The sequence below is a fragment of the Hirundo rustica genome, chromosome 26, assembly GCF_015227805.2.
Source record: "Hirundo rustica isolate bHirRus1 chromosome 26, bHirRus1.pri.v3, whole genome shotgun sequence".
Lineage (NCBI taxonomy): Eukaryota > Metazoa > Chordata > Aves > Passeriformes > Hirundinidae > Hirundo > Hirundo rustica.
Genome location: NC_053475.1, coordinates 1765097 through 1787606, shown reverse-complemented (window position 1 = coordinate 1787606; position 22510 = coordinate 1765097). Strand labels below are relative to the sequence as shown.

Genomic DNA, 22510 nt, shown 5'->3' with positions numbered 1-22510 from the left:
CCCCCGGCTCCCGGTGCAGCTCCGGTCCCAGGGACCGACCCCCGGTGCAAGAAGCGACCCTCTGAGCAGTCCCCGGTGAACGAGAAGAGGCCCGGAGCGAACCCCGGTCCCACGGACCGATCCCCCTGTGCACGGAGCGACCCCCCGGTGCAGCCCCCGGTGTACCGACCGACCCCTGGTCCCACAGATCAGCCCCCGGTGTACCGACCGACCCCCGGAGCGACCCCCTTTGCACAGAGCGACCCCCTTATGCAGCTCCCCATCCCACAGATCAGCCCCCGGTGCACCGACGGACCCCCGGAGCGACCCCCCGGTGCAGCCCCCGGTCCCACAGATCAGCCCCCGGTGCACCGACCGACCCCCGGAGCGACCCCCCGGTGCAGCCCCCGGTCCCACGGACCGACCCCGACCCCGGTTCCCCCGGTTCCCCCGTTCCCCCGTTCCCCGGTTCCCGGTCCCACGCCCGTCCCGGCGCGGGGGGGGCGCAGTTTCAGGGCGGGGGTTTCCCCCGCGCTCCCCCCGCGTTTCTCCCCACGTGGGTCCCGCCGGCGGCGCCCAATCAGCGCCGCGCCCGTGGGCTGCTCCGCGCGGCTCCAGCCAATGGGGGAAGCGGGGGCGCCGCGCGCTGCCCCGCCCGTCGGCGGGGGGCTATAAAAGGCAGCGCAGGGCGCGGCGGAGGCTCAGAGCGATCGCGCTGGAGCGGCGGCAGGAGCGGAGCGGGAGCGGGAATCGGGATAGAGCCGCGATATCTCCGCGATATCCCCGCGATAGCCGCATTCGGGATTATTGCTCTTGGAATTTGCCTTCTTCTCCTGAGGATTACAATTGCACCATGACCCTGGAGGAGCTGGTGCCTTGCGATAGCAGCAAGTAAGTGGCGGCAGCTCGGGGTGTCGCGCCGGGGGGGTCTGCGGTTGTCGCCGCCGCCGCTCACCGGCTCTGTCGTTCCTCCCGGCAGGATGCAGGCGGTGAGCGAGGCGGTGGAGCGGGTGCTGGTGGCGGCGCAGCGGCAGGACCGGCTCACCGTGGGGGTCTACGAGTCGGCCAAGCTCATGAATGTGTGAGTATCGCGATAGGGCTCTGTCGGGCGGGGTCTGTCGAAGGCGGGGGGTGTTCATCCCGCTTAGCGCAGGGCTGGCTCTTGGCAGGAGCGTTTTGCGGGCTGGGGCTGACCAGGCAGAATTGGGCGCGTCTGTGCCCTGTTCTTAGCGCGACAGGGAGGTGACACGGGGAGGCGGCGACAGTTCCACCACCCCGAGCTGTCCCGGTCGCCCCTAACCCGCCGCGCCCCCGCAGGGACCCCGACAGCGTGGTGCTGTGCGTGCTGGCCACCGACGAGGAGGACGAGGGTGACATCGCCCTGCAGATCCACTTCACGCTCATCCAGGCGTTCTGCTGCGACAACGACATCCACATCCTGCGCGTGTCGGGCATGCAGCGCCTCGCCGCCATCCTGGGCGAGCCCGAGCCGGGCTCCGAGCCCCGAGACCTGCACTGCCTCCTGGTCACGGTGAGCGGGGAGGTGACGCGCTGCTGGCCCCGTGACTCGGCCGGGGGCCGGGGAGGGTGACGGGGCGGCTCGGGTGGCACTGACCTCGTGTCGGGGCGCTGGTGGCACTGACCTCGTGCTCCTGCTCCCCCAGAACCCGCACACGGACGCCTGGAAGAGCCAGGGGCTGGCAGAGGTGGCGAGTTACTGCGCCGAGAGTCGCGACAGGAACCAGTGGGTGCCTTACGTGTGTCTGCAGGAGCGCTGAGCCCTTCCCGGCCTGGACTTGAAGGATTAAAAACCTTTTTAAACAACAAAAAAAAATAATAAACCCAACGCAAAACAGCAGGAAAAACAAACAAAAAAAAAGAGGACAAACAGCCAGTTCCAACCCACAATCCCCAAAACCCACCGATTTTATTTTTGTTTTGAACCGGAGAGGAGGAAGGGGGAGCGCGGCCGCTGCGGTGGGGATGGAGGGAGCCGTGCCGAGCCCGGATGGACGCTGGACACTGGCCGGAGCCCCGGTGGACACTGGCCGGAGCCCCGGTGGACACTGGCCGGAGCCCCGGTGGACACTGGCCGGAGCTGCCGGCCGAGGAGGAGTCGCGCTGGACCGATGCCGGAGCTGGGGAGCCCCGGGCGGGCGCTGCGGAGCGCGGGGGTGACCCCGGAGCTGGGACATTGTCGCGATTTTTGGCAGCTGGGACCCCAAGGAGGCGAGGACTGCAGAGGGCTGGATTTTTAGTTGTTGTTGTTGTTGCAAAAACTGCTTTTTCCGAGGAGTTATCGACGTCTGCACGGATGGACCTTGCACCCCCCGGGTGCTGCTTTTGCACTTGGAGACCCTGAGCTGAACCTTTTCCAGAGTTTATTCTTCTACCGAGCGAGGAACTAAATTTATTTGCAATAAAATGTCTGACGTTACCGGTGTTTGCACTTCCCTCTGCTCTGCTGGAGCCGTTCCCAAGGGAGTGGGAGCGGGATCGGCGCCTCCTGGGTGGGTTTTGGGGTGGGTTTTGGGGTGGGCTCCGCCTCCCCTGGGGGCTCTGCTCGCGGTGGGGGCCTTTTATAGAGCCCGGGGTTCCCACCCGTGTGTGGCCTCCGTGCTGCTGCAGCAGGAGAAATTCCGACCCCACCCTTCTCTGAAAAAGGGTTTTTCCAAGAAAAACACCCACGGGGTGCCCTTAGCTCTGTGGGAAACTGAGGCACGGCCCCCTCCCGGGCTCGGGGCTGGAGCTTCCCCCACCCCCGCAGAATCCGTGGGAACGGGGCGGGGGGGATCCCGGGGAGGGAATTCCCTCTGCCCCGCGGGGGCGGCCGGGCCTGGGGACAAGGACAGCGGGAAGCCCCGAGGGCTCCGTGGAAAGCGGGGCCGGGGGTGGGGTCCCCCGTTTGTGGGTAACCGGGGCTCCCCGGGATCCTTCCTGCAGGCGGAACCCTCGGGGGGAGCGGCAGCGGAGCTCGCCCTGTCCCGTGTCACACGCGCGGTGTCACACGAGGTGACCGCGGGACCCGGCCGGGAGCGGTGCCAGCTCCGGGCTCCTGCCCGCCTGGGACACGGTGTCCGCCTGGGCAGGGACACAGGGACCGGCCTGGGGACACGGTGGCCGTCCCAGAGCGTCGCGTGGCTCGGGGCCGTGCCCTGTGCCCTCCTTTGGGGTTTTCATTGCGGGGGAAACTGAGGCACGGAGGGACCGCGGCGTGTGACAGCCTCCGCTGCGGCCACCGCAGCGCCGCCTCCCCTCCCGCGTCCCGAGGGACGGGGCGGTGACAGCACCCGAACTGCGACCCCCCCCCAAAATGTCCCCTCCTGAGGCGAGCTGTGGGGTCCCGCTGTGGGGTCGGGGGGCGGCGATGGGGCCGCGCTGCTCCCCGGGATCCCCCGGGAGAATCCCGACGGGAGAAGGGCCCGGGGGCGGCTGCGGCTGCCCGAACCCGTTTCACTGCGGAGGCAGCGGGGTCACGGGGCCGTTCCTGCCGCCGCTGTCACCGCGGCTGTGCCGCTCGTGTGACCGGTGTGTCAGGCCGCGGCTGTCACGGGGGCGGGAGGGGCGGCAGCTCCACACCCCCCCCCAGACACCCCAAAATCCCCCCCGGAGCCCCCCCGGAGCTCACCCACCCACGGTGTCCCTGTGTCCCCCCCCCCCCCAAACAGCAGCTGGGGCACCCTAAGGGTACAGGAACCCCCTCAAAGACCCCCATGGACACCCCCTGAACAGCCGCCCAAGGGCTCAGGAACCCCCAGACCCACCAGTGACCCCCCATGGGCACAGAGACCCCCCTGAGACCCCCCCAAACAGCAGCCCCCGGAACCCAGGAACCCCCACAGACCCCAAAGTCCCCCCAGCAAGAGTGGGGACAATGGGACCCCCACCCCAGGGCTGGGAATGGGGGTCCTGGGGAGACACCCCCCCCCCCCTCCATCACCACCGCGAGCCCCCCCGCATCGGCACTGCGGGGTAATTAAACCCGCGGCGACAATTAGGTCATTAATAAATAACGAGGAGGTTGCAGCCAGCTCTGGGGGGGCGCAGATGTCCCCCGTGCTGTGCCCGCGGGGGTGACACCGCGTCACCGCCACGGGCGGGGGGGTGACAAGGTGGGGCTCGGAGCCGCTTCCCCCCGCCCCGGCTCGGGGGCGGCCGCAGCCAGACAGGGCAGGGCCGGAGCCGCGCCGGAGCCGCAGATTTATGAGTCTGGCCCGGGCGGCTCCGGCGGCTCCCGGGCTGCGGCTCCACCCTGGCAGCGACACCGGGGACAAGAAACCGGGGGGACACCGCCCACCCCACCCCAAACCCCAAACCCCCCCCCCGCAGCGGCCCGGGGACATCCCCGAACTCCGCAAACCGGGGGAAACTGAGGCACGGAGCGCTTCCCCTCCCCCGCCGGTGACGCCCGCAGCGGGAAGTCCCTCCGTGACGTCACCGCGCGGCCCCATTGCGTCACGGGTGTCCCCGTGTCACCCGCGTGGGATCCCCGCGTGGGGGGGGGGGGGTGTCCCCGCCGCTGCCCCCGCCCCGGTGGCACCGAGGAGTTAATTAGGGCGGCAGGGAGTTAATTAGAGCGGCAGCGGGCTGAGCAGAGCCCGGCGGAGCGCGGAGCGGGTTATCCACAGCCGCTGCCGATTCCCGGCGGCGCTCCCGGAGTTTGGAAGGGAATTTCGGGGCAGTTCGGGGTCCTGCGGCAGGGACCCCGCTGTGTCCCCGTCCCTGTGCCCATCCCGCCCTTCCCAGCGGCGTTTTTGGAGCAAAAACCCCCCAACAATTCCCCCAGGAATCCCCTCGCATTCCAAGGTCTGGATCCCGCTGGTTTTTCAGGAAGCTGCCGGGAAGATGGAACAGGCCGGGATTCATTTTTTTTTTCCCCAGAAAAAAGGAAGGAATGGAAGCGCTGGGTTTGGTTTTCCCGTGGTCCAGTGGGATGGGAGGGCTCCGGAGATTTCCCGGGAAAAAGGAGATTCCCAAAGGTTCCCAAGCAGGGATGGGGAGAAGAGGGGTGGGAAAAGGGAACCCCTGAGAGCCGGGGGATTCCCAAGGGTGGGATAAGGAGATTTCTGATCCTTGAGGGGCTGCAGTTCCTGGGAATCGGCATTCCCGATCCCACCCGAGCATCCAGGAATGGGAGCAGCTCCCAAGGGTGGGAAAAGGGAATCCCCGAGATCCGGAGGATCAGTCCTTGAGGGACCAGAAAATCCCAGAGAATCCTCAATCCCAGAGAATCCCCAATCCCAGAAAATCCCCAATCCCAGAGAGATCCCAGAGGATCTGGAATTCCTGATCCCACTTGAACACCCAGGGGAGATCCAGGGGGCTCAGAGCAGCTCCCAAGGGTGGGAAAAGGGAATCCCTGAGAGTGGAAGGATTCCCGAGGGGTTTCAATCCCAGAGGGATCCCGGAGGATCCGGAATTCCCGATCCCCCGGGCGCAGCACAGGCGGAGGGAATCGGGCGAAATGCAAAGTGAGCCTTTGTTTTTATTTGTGTTCATCCATTCACTTGGGAACAACGATTCCACGAAATATTAAACACGGTGCGAGGAGGGGTCGGGGCCATGGCACACGAGAAAAGGGGGAAAAATCAACGAAACAAAGCCCCCACCCCCAAAAAAAACCACCGGGAATTGCAGATGGATGAGGAGCCTACGGCACAGACACCGACCACTTCCTAAGGACAGTCCGGAAAAAAAACCTGGATTGGAGTTTGGCAACGAGATCAGAGTTTGGCAAATCAGAATAATAGTAATAATAATAATAATAATGATGATGATAATAATAATTAATGATCATTTGAACGATGACAGACCAGAGAGATGGAGAAAAACGAGGAGCGCCAAGGATCCCACGTGGGCTCGGAGTAAATGAATTCTTTTTGTTAAATAAAGTTGGGTTTTTTTAAGGACTTTAGGGGAATTTAAAACAAAAAAAAAAAGGGGGGGATTTGGGAGGATCCAGAGGCTCCGGGGTGTCCCAGCTCCGTCCCCCGAGACAGGGAGGGGAGGGCGAGGCAAAGGGAGGAAAACTGGAACAGGAGCAATGTTTCCCTGGCCCTTTTATTCCCAGATTTCTATTTTTGGCACTGGCTTCACCACATCCCATAAAGAAAGGCCGGACAGATCTGGGCATGTGGTTAAATCCCAAAAAAAAAGGCTTTTGTGGAGCTGGGCTCCGGCTCCTCCCGCTCCCCCTTCCAACACTTAAAAAGTCCTGAAAGGTCTTTTTTTTTTGTGGTTTTTTTTTTTTTTTTTTCCCCTCTCCTTTCCCCTCCTTTTTCTAATTTTTTTTTTAAGTGTGTTGTTTTTTTTTTTTGTGGTGTTTGTTTTTTTTTTTTTTTTTTATTTTTTTTTTTTTTTTAATTTTTTTTTTTTTTCCACCTCCAATAAATTCATTTGGCAAACGCACTGAACAAAGTCCAAAGCAGCTACTGGGAAATCTGCACTTCTATTCCTGCCACACGAGAACACCCACGGGATGAGCACGGATTTACTCGGACAAGGAGAAAATTCGAGGCGGGGGAGGAAATTTAAAAAAGGGGAAAAAAAATTTTTTTTTCAAAATTAAGGATTCTTTTTTTTCCCCACCGAAAAACGAGTCACCCACGGAGACACCAGCAGCTCCAGCGGGACCCTCGGCATTCCGGGACCCCATGGGAGATGCTCCATGGCTTCCTGCCCCCTCTCCCTGCCCCTTTTCCCTTCTCCCATTCCCTTTTCCTGGCTCCTTTTCCCTTTTCCCTTCTCCTTGTCCCCTTTTCCCAGCTCATTTTCTCTTCTCCCAACCCCTTTTCCCTTTTCCCAGTCCCTTTTCACTTCTTCTTTTCCCTTTTCCCCCAGCTCCTTGCTCCTTCCCGGTCTCCAAGCCAAAAATCAGACAAAGGGGGGGGCAAAGTGGGGGGAAGGAACAAAAAAAATCCCAAACAGGAAAAGGATCTAGGGGATGGAAAAAAAGATGAAGGGTGGCTCCTGGTTCCTGGGGAGTAAAAAGAAAGGGGATTCCGGCCCTCCCATCCCCCCAGAGGGGGAAGCCTTCTCCCATCCCCTTTTCCCTTCTCCCATCCCTTTTCCCTTCTCCCATCCCTTTTTCCCTTCTCCCATCCCTTTTTCTCTTCTCCCATCCCCTTTTTCCTTTCTCCCATCCCCTTTTTCCTTTCTCCCATCCCTTTTCCCTTCTCCCATCCCTTTTCCCTTCTCCCATCCCCTTTTTCCCTTCTCCCATCCCCTTTTCCCTTCTCCCATCCCCTTTTCCCTTCTCCCATCCCCTTTTCCCGGCTCCACCGCGGCTTTGGCCTCGGGCACGACCCCGGCCTGGGGGAGGCGACCCCAAAACGCCGCACCCCAAAGCGTCTGCCCGAGCATCCCTTGGGATTCACATCCCACGGGATTCTCCCGGGATGAGGGGGGGTTGGAGCCCCTGAGGAGGAGGAGGAGGAAGAATTCCTGGCTCCAGCCCCGGCTCCGGGATAGCACCAAGCTCTGGTCTCGAACACAGAGGAAGAATCGGATCTGGAGTAGAAAAATAAGGCTGGAACTGTCCGAGAGTTTGAGGACAGAGGGAATTCCCTCCTGGAGAAGGAATCCCGGGCTGGACTCCGCGTGATTCCCGGCGGGAGGGAGCTTGGAGCAGGATGGGAGAAGGGATTTGGGATTTGGGATCGAACTCTCCAGAAAAGGCTTTGCTGGGGCTGAGGGACAGGGAAGGAAATTCTTGGGAAATGATCCTGATTTCCCTGCTCCGCTCTCCCCTCAGCGGGATGGGGGGGCACATTCCCGAGCCCTGGAATTCCGGGACACAGCGGGGAGCTTTCCCCAGGAAAAGCCGCACAGGTTTTAGTGTTAAAAAACGTGGGATTTTCCCGACTTTGTTGCGAAGGCAAATGACGGCGGAGTGAAAACAAGGAACAGCGACATTCCCGCAGCCGGGAGGGGACAGGGAGCGGCTCTGCCCGTCCCGGCCCTCCCGGGAATTCCAGCCGCCTCTGGAAAAGGGCTGGAGCAGCTCCCGGCGCCCAGCCCGCACCAGCGGCACCAGTTTGGGCCGCGGGGATTCTCCCCCCGCTGGAGCGGGATCAGCCCGGATCCAGGGAATTGTAAATGTTTTCCCGTGGGAATTGCTCCCTGTGATGGGATCCCTGGCATTCCTAACCCGATCCAAAGCTTTTGGGGGAATGGGGAAACTCCCGGGATTTCACATCAGGTGTGGTTGGGTTGTTTTCATCCCTTCTCTTCCCAAAAACCTGCGCTCGGGATAACCGGGAACGGCCTCTCGCTGCGGTGGTCTTGGGAAATCTTCTCCAACCTCATGGATTCTGGGATTTGGGGATTCGGGGATTCTGGGAATGTTCCCCAGGAGCTGCTGACACCCGGGATGGGCCCTGGGGACGCAGACTGAGCTCGGACACTGCACCCAAATCCCGGGATCTGTCCCTTCCCGACAGATCCGGTGGCCACTCCATGGGAATTCCCGGAGCTCTCCCGAGCATCCACTCTTCCCAAGGGCTCCAAGGAAGCATCTCCCGCTCTCCCTTTTTCCTGGATCCCCCTTTCCCTTTTCCTGATCCCCTTTTCCATGGATCCCCCTTTTCCTGATCCCAATCCCCCTTTCCCTGCTCCCTCGGGTTCCTCCCTCCGTGCCGCGTCATCCCCAAGCGCTCCCGGTTAAATCCCAGTCCCAGATTCCCAAGGGATGGGAACGGATCCGATCCTCCCACTCCCTCTCCCCACCTGCCCTAAACTTCCCCGGACATTTCCCAGGCCCTGGGTTTAGCGGGAAGAATTCCAGTGTGGAAAAGGGAGATTGGAAACGCCGGGGATTTGTTGATTTGAAACTCCCCCAAAAGTCGATTTTTCCAAGATTCTGGATGCACCAGGAAGCTCCTTCCCGAATTTGGGGGCAGCACAAAGATCCCACCCCCAAAGATTCCGGCCTCCCCCATCCCTGGGGCTCCCTAAAATTCCTCCTGGGATCTCTCCCATCCCTGGATCCCAGCGGAGCCGTGGGATGCAGGGAAAAGCCTCCCCAGGCTCCCTTTGGCCATTCCCAACGGGGATTTTTCCAGCTGGATTTGGGGATTTTGGGGTGTTTTTTTTTAAATTTTTTTTCTTTTTTTTTTTTTTACTGATTTTCTACAAAATCGCTCCCACTTTGTCCCTTCTCCAGAGGAAATTCCTGCTGGTCGGGATCCAGGTCCAGCTCTCACATCCCACTGGGAATGACCCACCCACCTCCTCCTCCTCCTCCTCCTCCACCCCTTTCCCAAATCCAAATATCCCAATGCAAAATCCCCCCCTCTCCCCTCCCTCAACCCTGGGTAATTTTTAAAACCCCAATTCCAATTTTTAATCCCGCTTTCCTTCCCGGGAAGCGCTCGCCCCTTCCCTAAAACCACCGCCCCACCCTGCTTCCAAACTGATTTTTTTCAGGTTTTTGGGCTGTTTTTTGTTTGTTTGTTTGTTTGTTTGTTTTTTTCTCAGGAATTTTTTAAGTTCTGTTCGAAGCCAGCGTTGAGTTTTTACCCCTGGGAGCGGTTGGAGGTGTGGAGGAGCCTGGATCCAGAGGCTGGATGGGGATTCCCTTCCGGAGGGATCCGGAGCTATAGGATGATGCAGGGCTTTTTGTCCTTAAAGGGATTCTCGGAAGCGGGAACTCCCACCAGGAGCGGGTCGTTCCGGGCATGCTGCTCGCAGTAATTCATCAGCTCCGAGGATGCTTTGGAGACCTGGGTTTTTTTTGGGGGAGAAAAAAAAAGAAAAAAAAAAAGCAGGAATTTGTGGGAATATTCCCAGGTTGGGAGTCAGCGGCGCTTCCAGGATTTTGGGGGGTTTGACATCCAGCTTTTCCCCCCAAGAGAAATTTTGTGACATGAGGAGGAAAGTGGGAATCGGAGGTGGAAAATCCGAGTTTATAGTGAGGAGTGTGGGGGAATAACAGAGCTGGGAGGTTTAAAAGGGATATTGTTGTATCCCTGCTCATCAGGGATTTGGGATGAGCTCTGAGGATGCTTTGGAGACCTGGGTATTGGGCAAAAAAGCAGGAATTTATGGGAATATTCCCAGCTCGGAGTCACCAGTGCTTGCAGGATTTCTGGGGGTTTACATCCAGTTTTTCCCTTAGAGATTTAGAAGGGATATTATCGTAGCCGTGTTTTTCAGGGATTTGGGATGAAAAAGTGGAGGAAAAGATTCCCTGAGTGCAGCCTCTCGTTAAGGTTTGGAAAACCTTGGGATTCTTTGTTTAAGGCACTGCTTGGTTTAGTTCCAAGCTGTTTTTTGGGAAGGGAGAGCCTGGAGGGATCCCAGGAGGCTCCGAATCCCGAGGGAGCTGCCGGAGGCTCCGGAGACATCCCGATCCCGTAGTTTAATTTCAATGTCCTTGATGACACCAGAGATGGAGCCACATCTGGAGGTTCCTCTTTTCCTCCAGGCCTCATCCAACCTGGCCTCGGGCACTTCCAGGGATCCAGGGGCAGCCGCAGCTGTGCCAGGGACAGAATTCCCTCCGTACCCCAACCCTAAAATTCCCGTTTGTCCTCGTCACCAAATCCTGGTGGAGAAACCCTCTCCAGCTTCCTGGGAGGAAGATCCTGGAGGGAATCCTGGAAGGCTTCCACTCCGAGCTGGGGACATCCTGCTGGGGGGAAAAGCCGGGATCTTTCCCCGCTCCCACCCTCACCTTGATCCTCTCGATCCCGGCCTCGATGCGGAGCTGCTCCACCAGCTTCCGGGCCTGCGCTATGTTGTTAGTTGTGGACATTCTCTGCCATCGGCTCCGGGCCCCAGCACAGGAGAATCCTGAAAAAAAAAACCCCCATGGGAAAAGTGGGGTTGGAGCGGAGCGCGGAGCTGTGCTCCATCCCGGGGTCACGGGACGGGTGCGGAGGGATTTAAAGCTCGTCCCGTTCTTCCATGTCCGGGTCCATCCCTGGGCTCTGGTGGCGCCGCTGATGCTGCCTGAGGTTGTTTCGAGTTCCCCTTTCCCCGAAGGAGCCCTCGGGATCCCCTTTCCACGGAGTTCTGTTAAAAACTCTGCTGAGGAGAGCGGAAAAATCCGCCTGGTTGTGCGGGAAGGAAGCTCCGCCCGGGCTGGGCGCCAAGGGGGGCTCGGGGGGGTCCTGGACCCGTCTGCACCACCCCTGGTGGCTTTGGACACCTGGACGTGGGACACGGGGCTGTGTCCTTGGGACCATGTCCCACCTGCCCATGGGATTTGTGTCCGTGTCCCACCTGCCCATGGGGCCATGTCCAACGTCCCCATGGGGCCATGTCCATCCTGCTCATAGGATCCTGTCCCTGTGGGGTCATGTCCGACCTTCCCATGGGATTTATGTCCAACCTGTCCATGGGATTTGAGTCCAGTCCAACTTCCCTACGGTGCCGTGTCCAATGTCCCCATGGGGTCATGTCTATGGGGTCATGCCCAAGCTTCCCATAGGATTTATGTCCAACATCCCCATGGGATCATGTCCAACATCCCCATGGGATCACGTCCAACCTTCCCACAGGGCCGTGTCCAATATCCCCATGGGATCACGTCCAACCTTCCCATGGGGCTGTGTCCAACATCCCCACAATGCCCTGCCAGGCCCTGAACCCCGCTCCTCTCGGTTCCGCAGCAGGAACTGAAGGATTTTATCCACGAGACCAAAGGAATCCCCCTGTCCCTTGGCCAGACCCCGCTGCCAGCCAGCTGTGTCCCTGACAGCCCCGTGGAGGTGTCACAGCTGTCACCTCCCGCCGGTGACTCAGGGCACAGGGGGCAGCTCCCGCCCCCCCAGCAGACCCGGAGACGATTCCAGGAGGAGAAGGAGCCAAAGCAAACAGGGATCAGATCCCGCCGGCGCTCCCAGGCCCCGCCAGCCGCCCACTGCAGCCCTTCCACGGCTTAATTAGAGACTCCTCCAACCTTCTCCCCGGGCCTGGCGGCTTCAAAGCCGAGCGTTCCCGGCGGGATCGGGGTGGGAGCGCCTGTCCCATCCCAAATCCTCGCCGTCTCGCCTATGTTTAGACATTTCGGTAGTTCATTCCAGACCACAAGGGCACTCTCAGGGATTATTTTGCTTGGCAGCCGCATCTCGGAGTGTTCTCAGCTCCTCAACCCCTGAGCAGCACTCGGGAATGGTGCGGGGAGGGGAGGAAAACAAGAGGAGCTTCAGCCCCGCCGCGTTCCCGGCTCCGCCACGGGAGGATTCCCTGAATTAGCAGGGTTGTTTGGAAATCTCCGCCTCTCCCGTCCTGGAAGTTGAGTCAAGCCAACACGGGGAAGCTGCCAGGGTGAAATCAGGTCTGGTTCTGTGGAAAACGGGAGGAAGGAGGCGGCCGTTCCCTGCGGGAAGGACGTCCTGCTCCAGTCTGCTCCAAAACAGTGCAGCTGCAGCTCCCCAGCATCCCAGGGAATCCCTGCTTCCCTCTTCCCAGCGGTGCCTTCTCCCTCTCCCAAGAGCAGAGAGAAGCAGCAGTCGGTGCTGAGTCCCACAGTGGGATTTAAATCCCTCCCACTCCCAAATTCTCCTGTGGAATCTACGTTCCCACTCCCAGATTCCACACTGGGATCTGCATTGTTCCCACTCCCAGATTCCACTGTGGGATCTGCATTGTTCTCACTCCCAGATTCTACTGTGGGATCTGCATTGTTCCCACTCCCAGATTCCACTGTGGGATCTGCATTGTTCCCACTCCCAGATTCCACTGTAGGATCTGAATCCCTCCCGATCCCAGGCTCTGCAATGGGATTAGGAGCAGGGAAAAGCTCCGTGTCCAAGTCCAGCTCCTTCTAAATCCGTGCCATGAACTCGGGAGCCCTTCCTGCTGCAGACGCTGCCAGAACAAAGTTCACCTGGACAAGAGTTAGCAGGCAGCTGCGGGGAGAAAATCCAAGGAATTTGTTTGCAGCAGCACAGAATCACCTGCCTGTACTTTCTCAGCTTCCTGTTTACGGAGCGAGGCCGATGAATCAGCCCAGGGAGAGTCCAGAGAACTTCTGGGAGCTGTTCCCACCCCCATCCCTGTCCCTGCAGCATCCTGAGGATCCCAGCCCGGTGTGGAGAGGGTCCTGCTGCAGGAAGGAATTGTTAAACAAGTATCCTAAAGATCTTTGGCAAGGCGGAGATGTTTTTCCTCTCTGGTTTATGGTTTCGTGGAGTTTCAGCTGCACTGCAGCTCCCCAGCATCCCAGGGAATCCCTGTTTCCCTCTTCCCAGCGGTGCCTCTTCCCTCTCCCGAGAGCAGAGAGAAGCAGCAGTCGGTGCTGAGTCCCACAGGGGGATCTGAATCCCTCCTGATCCCAAATTCCACAGGGGGATCTGCATTGTTCCCAGATTCCACAGGGGGATCTGAATCCCTCCTGATCCCAAATTCCACAGGGGGATCTGCATTGTTCCCAGATTCCACAGGGGGATCTGAATCCCTCCTGATCCCAGATTCCACAGGGGGATCTGCATTGTTCCCAGTCCCAAATTCCACAGGGGGATCTGTGTCACTCCCAGTCCCACGCTCCACTGGTCCCACAGGAGGATCTGCATCATTCCCAGTTCCAGTTTCTGCAGTGGGATCTGCATCATTCCCAGTCCCAGATCCTACAGCAGGAGCTGAATCCCTCCCAGCTCCTCCTGGTCCCACAGCAGGCCCTGCACTGGGTGAGGTTCCCCGGCCCCACGCCGGGGCTGCTCCCAGGGTGAACAATTAACCAGGCGCCTCATTAACGACCGCGGACCCACGGATCGTCCTCGGGAGCTGGAAAAGCCAGAACAAACTCTGGAGCTGTCCCCGGGCACGCGCAGGGGCGTGGAAACAGCGCGTGAGGGAACGGGGACAGGAGCAGAGCCACGGGAGAGGAGCGAGGTGCGGGTGAGGCACAACAGGTGATGCCAGCACTGCCCTGGACTTGGATCCAGCATTTCCCTGGACTTGGATCCAGCACTGCCTTGGATCCAGCAGTGATGTGGATCCAGCAGTGCCTTGGACTAGGATCCAACATTTCCCTGGATTTGGATCCAGCAGTGCCCTGGACTTGAATCCAGCATTTCCCTGGATTTGGATCCAGCAGTGCCCTGGATCCAGCAGTGCCCTGGATTTGGACCCAGCACTGCCCAGGATCCAGCAGTGCCCTGGATTTGGACCCAGGATTTCCCTGGATTTGGATCCAGCACTGTCCAGGATCCAGCAGCGCCCTGGATTTGGACCCAGCACTGCCCAGGATCCAGCAGTGCCCTGGATCTGGATCCAGCAGTGTCTTGGATCCAGCAGTGCCCTGGATTTGGACCCAGCACTGCCCAGGACCCAGCAGTGCCCTGGATTTCGACCCAGGATTTCCCTGGATTTGGACCCAGCACTGCCCAGGATCCAGCAGTGCCCTGGATCTGGATCCAGCTCCATCACCCCCTTGTCCATTTTTTAGGGAAACCAGTGTTTGGGAAAGGACCGGGATGTGACGTCTGCAGCCAGGCCTGGGCAGGGAGCACAGGACAGCGGGGACACCCAGATCTCCTGCACATCCTCCAAAAGTGAAGAAATATCCCCCACAGAGGCAGAATTCCTTCCTGCCAGGGGGGCAAAGCCTCTGGAGTTTGGCCTGGACGCACCTCCTGCCGCTGCTGGAGCGGGGCCAGCGCTGACTCTTCCCTTCCCTGGATCTGCTCCGTGACTCAGCACCGCTCTCCTTTTGCTGAGTCACCCCCAGCCCTCGCTCGGCACAAACAACTCTCCCCCAATTTCTACTCCCTCCTTCCCGGCTGATCCCAGCAGCAGCATTCTGGGACAACCCGATTTTCGGGAAAGGCTCTGGCGGCGTCGCTCCTCACGGGAGTTATTCCAGCAGGGATGAGGTCACCGAGCCTTGCAGCTCCCCGGGCTGCTCTCCCTGTTCCTCCTGAGCACAGGGATCTGGCAGATCCCAGCCCAGGGAACGCTTCCCAGAAAGATTTCCCAGCAGCTGGAAAACGCTGCAAGCACTAAAACCACGGGAAATCGATAAAAATGCAGGGAACACGAGAGCAGGGGCAGGGAGGGATCACGCAGGTGAGGTCAAGGACACAAACAGCTGGGAGGGAGGTTGGGAAATCCGGACTGGGATCCCGGAGTGCAGGTGAGAGGTTTGGGAATGACGCAAACACATCCCAGGCAGGGCCTGGCTGCGGCACAACCCACCCCAGGAGCACTCCTGCCTATTTTAGGTCAGGATAAAACATGGAACGATCAGGATTTGGTGTTTTAAAGCAGTTTGGATATTCTGGATGCTCAGAGAGACATCCTGCAGCAGCTTGGTGCGGCTCAGGAACAAACTTCTCCAGGGCTCCATCCCTAAATTTCCAGGTGCTGCGACTCAGGAGCAACCCCAAAACTCTCTCCCGCGTTCCGCCCCTCATTTTCCAGTCTCACACTGTCACAAACGCGGCGCTTTGTGCTCACTTTCCCAGAAATGGGGGCCCGGGGCTGTGCCACCCTCGCGGTGTCCTGCACGGCCCCGATGTCGCGGCAGCCCCGGGTGACGCTCCGTGCCCGGGCTCGCTCTCCGCGTGCCCGGCAGCGTGCCAAAGCCCCGATTTGGGCTGGATTCGCCTTGGGAAAAAGCAGCAGCGCAAACCCGCGCAGCTCCTGAGTCAGCAGCGGGGTGGCAGCGGCGTGGCAGAGCGGTGACAGAGCGGTGACACAGCGGTGACACAGCGGTGACAGCAGCGCTGGCTCCGGCGAGCCGTGACTCAGCAGCGGCTCCGTGCTGGAGCAGACGCCTCCTCCTGCTCCTGCTCCTGCTGCTCCTGCTGCTCCTGCCCCTGCTCCTGCTCCTCCTGCTCCTGCCCCTGCTCCTCCTGCTGCTCCTGCTCCTGCTCCTGCTCCTGCTCCTCCTGCTCCTCCTGCTCCTGCTCCTGCTCCTGCTGCTCCTGCTGCTCCTGCTCCTGTTCCTGCTCCTGCTGCTCCTGTTCCTCCTGCTCCTGCTCCTGCTCCTGTTCCTCCTGCTCCTGCTCCTGTTCCTCCTGCTCCTGCTCCTGCCCCTCCTGCTCCTGCTGCTCCTGTTCCTGCTGCTCCTGCTGCTCCTGCTGCTCCTGTTCCTGCTGCTCCTGCTCCTGCTGCTCCTGCTCCTGTTCCTCGTGCTCCTGCTCCTGTTCCTCCTGCTCCTGCTCCTGCTGCTCCTGTTCCTGCTCCTGCCCCTCCTGCCCCTCCTGCTCCTCCTGCTCCTGCCCCTCCTGCCCCTCCTGCTCCTCCTGCTCCTGCTCCTCCTGCTCCTGCTGCTCCTCCTGCTCCTTCTCCTGCTCCTTCTCCTGCTCCTCTCCCATCACGGATCCGCAGCCTCTGCCCTTTTCCCCGTTTACTGACCGATTTCCTCCCGCCGGGATGGAGACGCGCTCATCGCCCACACCCAGCCCCGATTTTCCCCTCGGCTTCGCCCCAATCCTTTCCCTGCCTCTTTTCCCCCCTCGTTTTTTTGTTGTTGGTGTTTTTTGTTTTTTTTTTTTGTTCCCGACCGAAATGCGGCCCGGATGGCGCTGAGCAGGGTGAAACCGGCCGGGAAGCCGGGAAGCCTGTCCTGGCCTGCCGGGAATCGGCGCTGGCACGGATCCCGGGCGGCTTCGCGCCGCGGTGCCACCTGCCCGCCGCGGGAAGGTGACGGCAGCGCGGAAATATGCGCTGATCCCGCGCTCCTGCGGGAATTCCTCCCATTCCTCTCATAGCTGAGAGCTGCCACTCCTCTAACAGCGAGCTCTGGGTAGCACTTACCCTTCCAGGACCTCATTTACCCTTCCAGAACCCCATTTACCCTTCCAGGAGCCCATTTACCCTTCCAAGATCCTCCTTACACTTCCAGGAGCCCATTTACCCTTCAAGGATCCTCCTTACACTTCCAGGAGCCCATTTACCCTTCCAGGACCCCATTTACCCTTCCAGGACCCCATTTACCCTTCCAGGATCCCATTTACCCTTCCAGGATCCCATTTACTCTTCCAGGACCCCATTTACCCGTCCGAGATCCCATTTACCCTTCCAGGACCCCATTTACCCCCTTCCAGGACCTCATTTACTCCCTCAGGACCTCATTTACCCTTCCAGGAGCCCATTTACCCTTCCAGGACCCCACTGACCCTTCCAGGACCCCATTTACCCTTCCAGGACCCCACTGACCCTTCCAGGACCGCGGTTTTGCTCCCTTTATCTTCCTGCCCCCATTCCCCGCCCCAAACCCTGTGGGATCGGCGCTGGTGGACGCGCATCCTCCTCTTCCCGGTGGGATTTGGGATTGGCTCCGCGGCTGGGGACGGGATTTGGGGATGGAGGACGCGCTCCTGGAACTCAGCCTTAATCACATCGCGCTTTTAATTAATTAATGAGCGGCCTCACATCCGTGACACGGAGCAGCAAAAAAAAAAAAAACAAACCCGAACCACAATTCCCGTTTGGGAATTCGGGGATGGAGCAGCCCGAGGGGCTCCAAACACCAATTCCCATTGGGGAATTCAGGGATGGAGCAGCCCCAGGTCTCCAAACCTGCAGGGATTCAGGGATGAAGCAGCTCAGAGGTCTCCAAACACTAATTCCTACTTGGGAATTCAGGGATGGAGCAGCCCCAGGGTCTCCAAACCCCAATTCCCATTTGGGAATTCAGGGATGGAGCAGCCCCCAGGATCTCCAAATCCCCCTGGATTGGGAATTCAGGGATGGAGCAGCCCCCAGGATCTCCAAACCCCAATTACCATTTGGGAATTCAGGGATGGAGCAGCCCCAGGTCTCCAAACCCCAATTACCATTTGGGAATTCAGGGATGGAGCAGCCCCCAGGATCTCCAAACCCCCCTGGATTGGGAATTCAGGGATGGAGCAGCCCCAGGATCTCCAAACCCCCCTGGATTGGGAATTCAGGGATGGAGCAGCCCCAGGATCTCCAAACCCCCCTGGATTGGGAATTCAGGGATGGAGCAGCCCCAGGGTCTCCAAACCCCCCTGGATTGGGAATTCAAGGTTGGAGCCGCTCCCCCCGCGCTGGAGCCGGGCCAGGAGCCACCGGCACCTCCACGGAGCGAGGCCGGAGCCAGGAAAAGCGGGGGGAGCACGGCGGGGGAGCCGGGATTGAGATCCCAGAGCCGGTTCCTGCTTTTCCAGGGATGACCTCATGGTTTTTTGGGAACAGAGCGCGGCTGTTGGGGCCGCGGCGCTCGCTCCTTGTCTGGGCAAGAACAAAGCCGGCTCCATTTTCCCCTCACGCTTCCTGCAGCAGCAGCTCCGCGCCTCAATGAGCCATTGAATTTTTCCCTGACTGCAGCAAGTTTTTATTCCCTTTATTTTGCTTTTATTTTTCTTTTCTTTTTTTTTTTTTTTCCCCTTTTTTTTTCTTTTTTTTTTTTTTCCCCCCTCTCCGCTCACCTCCTTTCAGACCTCCAGATTTCTGTGGCGCGGGACCAGGAGCCTGGCAGGGTGGGAAAACTCACTAAAAATTCCCTAAAAGCTCCATAAAAGCTCCATAAAACCTCTCTAAAATCTCTCTAAAAACTCGCTGAAAGCTCCCTAAAAACTCCAAAGAAACGCTGTAAAAACTCCCTAAAAGCTACATAAAATCCCCCTAAAAACTCAAAAAAAAACCCCTCCAAAAAAGCTCCCTAAAAACTCCGACAAAACCTCCCTAAAAAATCCACAAAAAACTCCCAAAAAGCTCCCTAAAATCTCCCCAAAAACCTCCTGGGCTCTGCTCAGGCCGTGGATTTTAAACCATTCCGTGTCCCAGCGGCAGCACGGATGGATCCTTTGGAGCTGCTCCATCCCACTCCAATCCTTTGGAACCTTAAAATTAAAATTTGAAAACTTCCCATCATCATCAGGCCGAGAGAAACCTCATCTCCAATCCCGGCTCCAGGATTTCTTTTTTTGGGATTGATTTTTGCCCAGCTCCAACCTCTCGGGATCGCTCTTTCCAGGGAAACTCCCAATCCCACAGCTCAGTTTTGGGGTTTTTTGGGTTTTTTTTTGTTTCTGAGGGTCAGATAAATTTGCTTTTTTTTGCACAGCGAGTGGAGCATCCAGGTTTTCCCTGAGGGAATTCCCAGCAGGAACGCGGAGCAGTGGGATACAGGGCATGGGACTTGCCGCCCCAAAATTTCCCAGGGGGGTTTTGCAAGCAGGTGGTGGCAAAATGCGGAAGCTCCGATAATCTGGAATATTTTATCCCTTGAGCTGCTCCACTTTCCAAGGATTCTGGATGGACAGAGCGTCCCTGGGGATGCGCAGCTCCGGCTCCTTCCCGTTAAAGGCCGGGAATACCTGGCTGGGGGAGCTGGAAATCCTGCTTGGATCCAGCTCACGCCTGCCAGGGATGCTGTGGGATATTCCCTTTTTTCCTGGGAATTCCCACCAGGAATTCAGCCCTCGATCCAGAGGAGCCTGAAATGTTCCCCAAGGAATTCACGCCTTGTTTCCTATAAAGCCTCCAGGAATTAATCCCTTTTTGTTTTTCCCAGGGAAGCCTGAACCTTCCCAGGAACTCACCACGTTTTTCCAGGGCTGCCTGATGCATTCCCAAGGAATTCACCTCTTTTTTCCACGGAAACCTAAAGCCCCCGCCAAAGGAATTCCCCCCTTTCTCCTTCCCTCCCTCTCCTGGGGCTGGAATTCCCTGGAATTCCCGGATTTCCCGGGAGCAGCTGTGGTGCCAGCTGGGTGGGGATCCCCGGCGCAATTCCAGCCCTCCTCAGTCACGTTCCTGAACTTTATTTTTCCATCTCCCAATAAAAAACAAATACAAATTTTTAAAAACCCCAAAACACCTCAAGGGCAGAACATCTGCCAGCCCCCCCCAAAACCCCAAAATCCCCAAATCCCAAAATCCCCCCATATGGAAGCAGAGAGCCTGCGGGCTGGTGCTCGTGTCCACAGCATCCTTCATTTCCTTCCCTGCTGCTCAATTCCAAGTTTTCCAGCTCGGTTTTGCCCAAGCCTCCACTTTTTTTTGGGAGCCCCAAAGCCAGGAAAGGTTGGGGATGGTTTAAGGGAAAAGGAAAGAGGAGCTGAGGGCAAAAATGAGTGGAGAGAGCAGCAGGGGATTCCCAGTTTTTAGGAATAAATCCCTGCCAGAGCAGCCTCCCAAGTCACCGAGATTCCCAGCTAAAATCCCAACCTTTGGAGGTTTTTTGCCTCACAGGAATAAATCTCTCCCTCACAAACATCCAAAATCCTCGGATCCGGGTGAATTCCCAGCCCGCAGCATGAAACTTGGGAGTTTTTATCATCCCAAACTTCTCCTGCCTCTCCCCAAACCGCGATCCCGTGCTCGGAGCGACGCGAGTCCCAGGGAATTTCGGGGAGATGATGAGAAAACCCAAAAATAAAAACTCCAGGAGAGGAGCGGCCTCTCCGAGGAGCTTTGTGCCAATTTGAGTCCCTGCTGATCCGAAATCCCGGGATTTGGGGAGGTTCCAGGGGTTAGGGAGGGGAAGGACGCGGAGCTTGGGATGAAGTTGTCATTGTGGAAGGAGGTTTTGGTGGGAATGAGCTCAGAACCGCAGGGCACAATCCGGGCATTGTGCGGCTGGCACGGCTCCGGGGGCACTGGGGGCACTGGGGGGACTGGGAGGGACTGGGAATAACTGGGAGTGACTGGGGGATGGAGCTGGGAGGGACCTTTGGGGTGTGATGGGAAAAGAGAGGGGATTGATCCTGGACTGCAGCAAAGAACCCCGGAAAGGGCTCGGGATGGGCTCGGGCTGCGGAGTGACACCGGTGACACACCAGTTACACACCAGTTACACACCAGTGACACCAGTTACACACCAGTGACACCAGTAACACCAGTGACACCAGTAACCAGCACCAGAAACACCAGTAACACCAGTAACACCAGTTACACACCAGTTACACACCAGTAACACCAGTGACACCAGAGACACCAGTGACACCAGTTACACACCAGTGACACACCAGTAACCAGCACCAGTAACACCAGTAACACCAGTTACACACCAGTTACACACCAGTTACACACCAGTAACACCAGTAACACCAGTGGCACCATTAACACCTGTGACACACCAGTAACACCAGTAACCGGCACCAGAAATACCAGTAACACCAGTAACACCAGTAACACCAGTAACACCAGTAACCAGCCCCAGTTACACCAGCAACCAGCACCAGTAACCCCAGTAACCAGCACCAGTTAAACCATCAACCTCACACCAGCTTCCCCATTAACCCACACCAGTTGCCCCATTAACCAGCCCCAGTAACACCAGCAACCAGCCCCAGTTACACCAGTAACCAGCACCAGTTACACCAGTAACCAGCCCCAGTAACACCAGCAACCAGCCCCAGTTACACCAGTAACCAGCACCAGTTACACCAGTAACCAGCCCCAGTAACACCAGCAACCAGCCCCAGTTACACCAGTAACCAGCACTAGTGACACCAGTAACCCCACACCACTTTCCCCATTACCCCACACCAGTTACACCAGTAACTCACACCAGTTACCCCAGTAACTCACACCAGTTACCCCATTAACCCCACACCAGTTACCCCATTACCCCACACCAGTTACTCCAGTAACCCCACACCAGTTACCCCAGTAAATCACACCAGTTACCCCATTACCCCACACCAGTTTCCCCATTAACCCCACACCAGTTACCCCAGTAACTCACACCAGTTACCCCAGTAACTCACACCAGTTACCCCATTACCTCACACCAGTTACTCCAGTAACCCCACACCAGTTACCCCACTACCCCACACCAGTTTCCCCAGTAACCCCAGAGGGATTAATTGACCCGGCCTCTGCTCCAGCATCACTCAGGAGCCTCTGGAGCAGAATTCCAGGTTTTTCTCTGGAATCCTGGGAGTTCAGGGGGAATTCTCCCCCTCCCTCCCGCTTTCTGCAGGCTCAGGAATCCGAGTGCCAAACACCACGTGCAAAAACCCTGGAAAACTTTGGGAATTCTCCCTCCCCGCGGATGATTTCCCGCGCGGATCCGGTTTCATCCCCGTGCCTGCACGAGGGGAGCGACCTTTGGAAAACGACGACGACGGCCAAAGGAAAAAAAAACCAACACAAAAACAAACCAAACCAAAATATCCCCCCCCCAAAAAAAACCTGGGGGTTGTGGCAAAAATATTGACTTAAAAAATGAAACCCCTGCCGTGGAAAACAGGGAGATAAGGAATTCTTCCCAGGGTTGATGCTGAGCAAACAACAGGAGTGCTGATCCATGGAGAAACCCCGCAGGAATGGGAGCTGGGAGCGTTTCCAGCCTCTTTCCCGAGGCAGCTCCAAAGAAAACATCGATCCCGGGGGGATTTGGGGATTGCTGGAAGCTCCTGGGGCAGCGTTTTCCAAGGCAGAATTCCCAACCCCTGCCTCCTGCTGGGTGTGTTTGCCACCGAGTCAAGGCAAAACCGGTTCAAAATAAAATTGCAAATTTCTGGGCTGAATTCTCTGTCCGAGCACCTCCCGACAACCCCCCAGAGGCGTTGGAATTCCATGTTTTAGCAGGATTTTTTATACCGTTTCACCTCCCAGAGCTGGAAACATCGACTGGCACTCGCTCTGCTCTGTCCAAACC

General features: G+C 58.2%; 2 protein-coding genes across 2 annotated transcripts in view; one reads left to right on the top strand and one right to left on the bottom strand.

The window, feature by feature from the left end:
* The first annotated feature begins 688 nt into the window (after positions 1 to 688).
* GADD45B (growth arrest and DNA damage inducible beta) lies at positions 689 to 2416 on the top strand. Its single transcript, XM_040086526.2, has 4 exons — positions 689 to 870; positions 959 to 1060; positions 1297 to 1510; positions 1644 to 2416. Exons 1-4 carry the CDS (start codon positions 833 to 835, stop codon positions 1755 to 1757), a joined length of 468 nt encoding a protein of 155 aa, XP_039942460.1. The 5' UTR covers positions 689 to 832; the 3' UTR covers positions 1758 to 2416.
* Positions 2417 to 9266: 6850 nt separating this feature from the next.
* The window catches only part of GNG7 (G protein subunit gamma 7), a 53039-nt gene continuing 39795 nt past the window's right edge, over positions 9267 to 22510 (bottom strand). Inside the window, exons 4-5 of the mRNA XM_040086529.2 lie at positions 10655 to 10773; positions 9267 to 9701 (exon numbers count right to left, since the gene is read on the bottom strand). Coding sequence (XP_039942463.1) covers positions 9576 to 9701; positions 10655 to 10735 — 207 coding nt within the window. The 5' untranslated portion in view covers positions 10736 to 10773 and the 3' untranslated portion in view covers positions 9267 to 9575. The remainder of the gene's footprint in view (positions 9702 to 10654; positions 10774 to 22510) is intronic.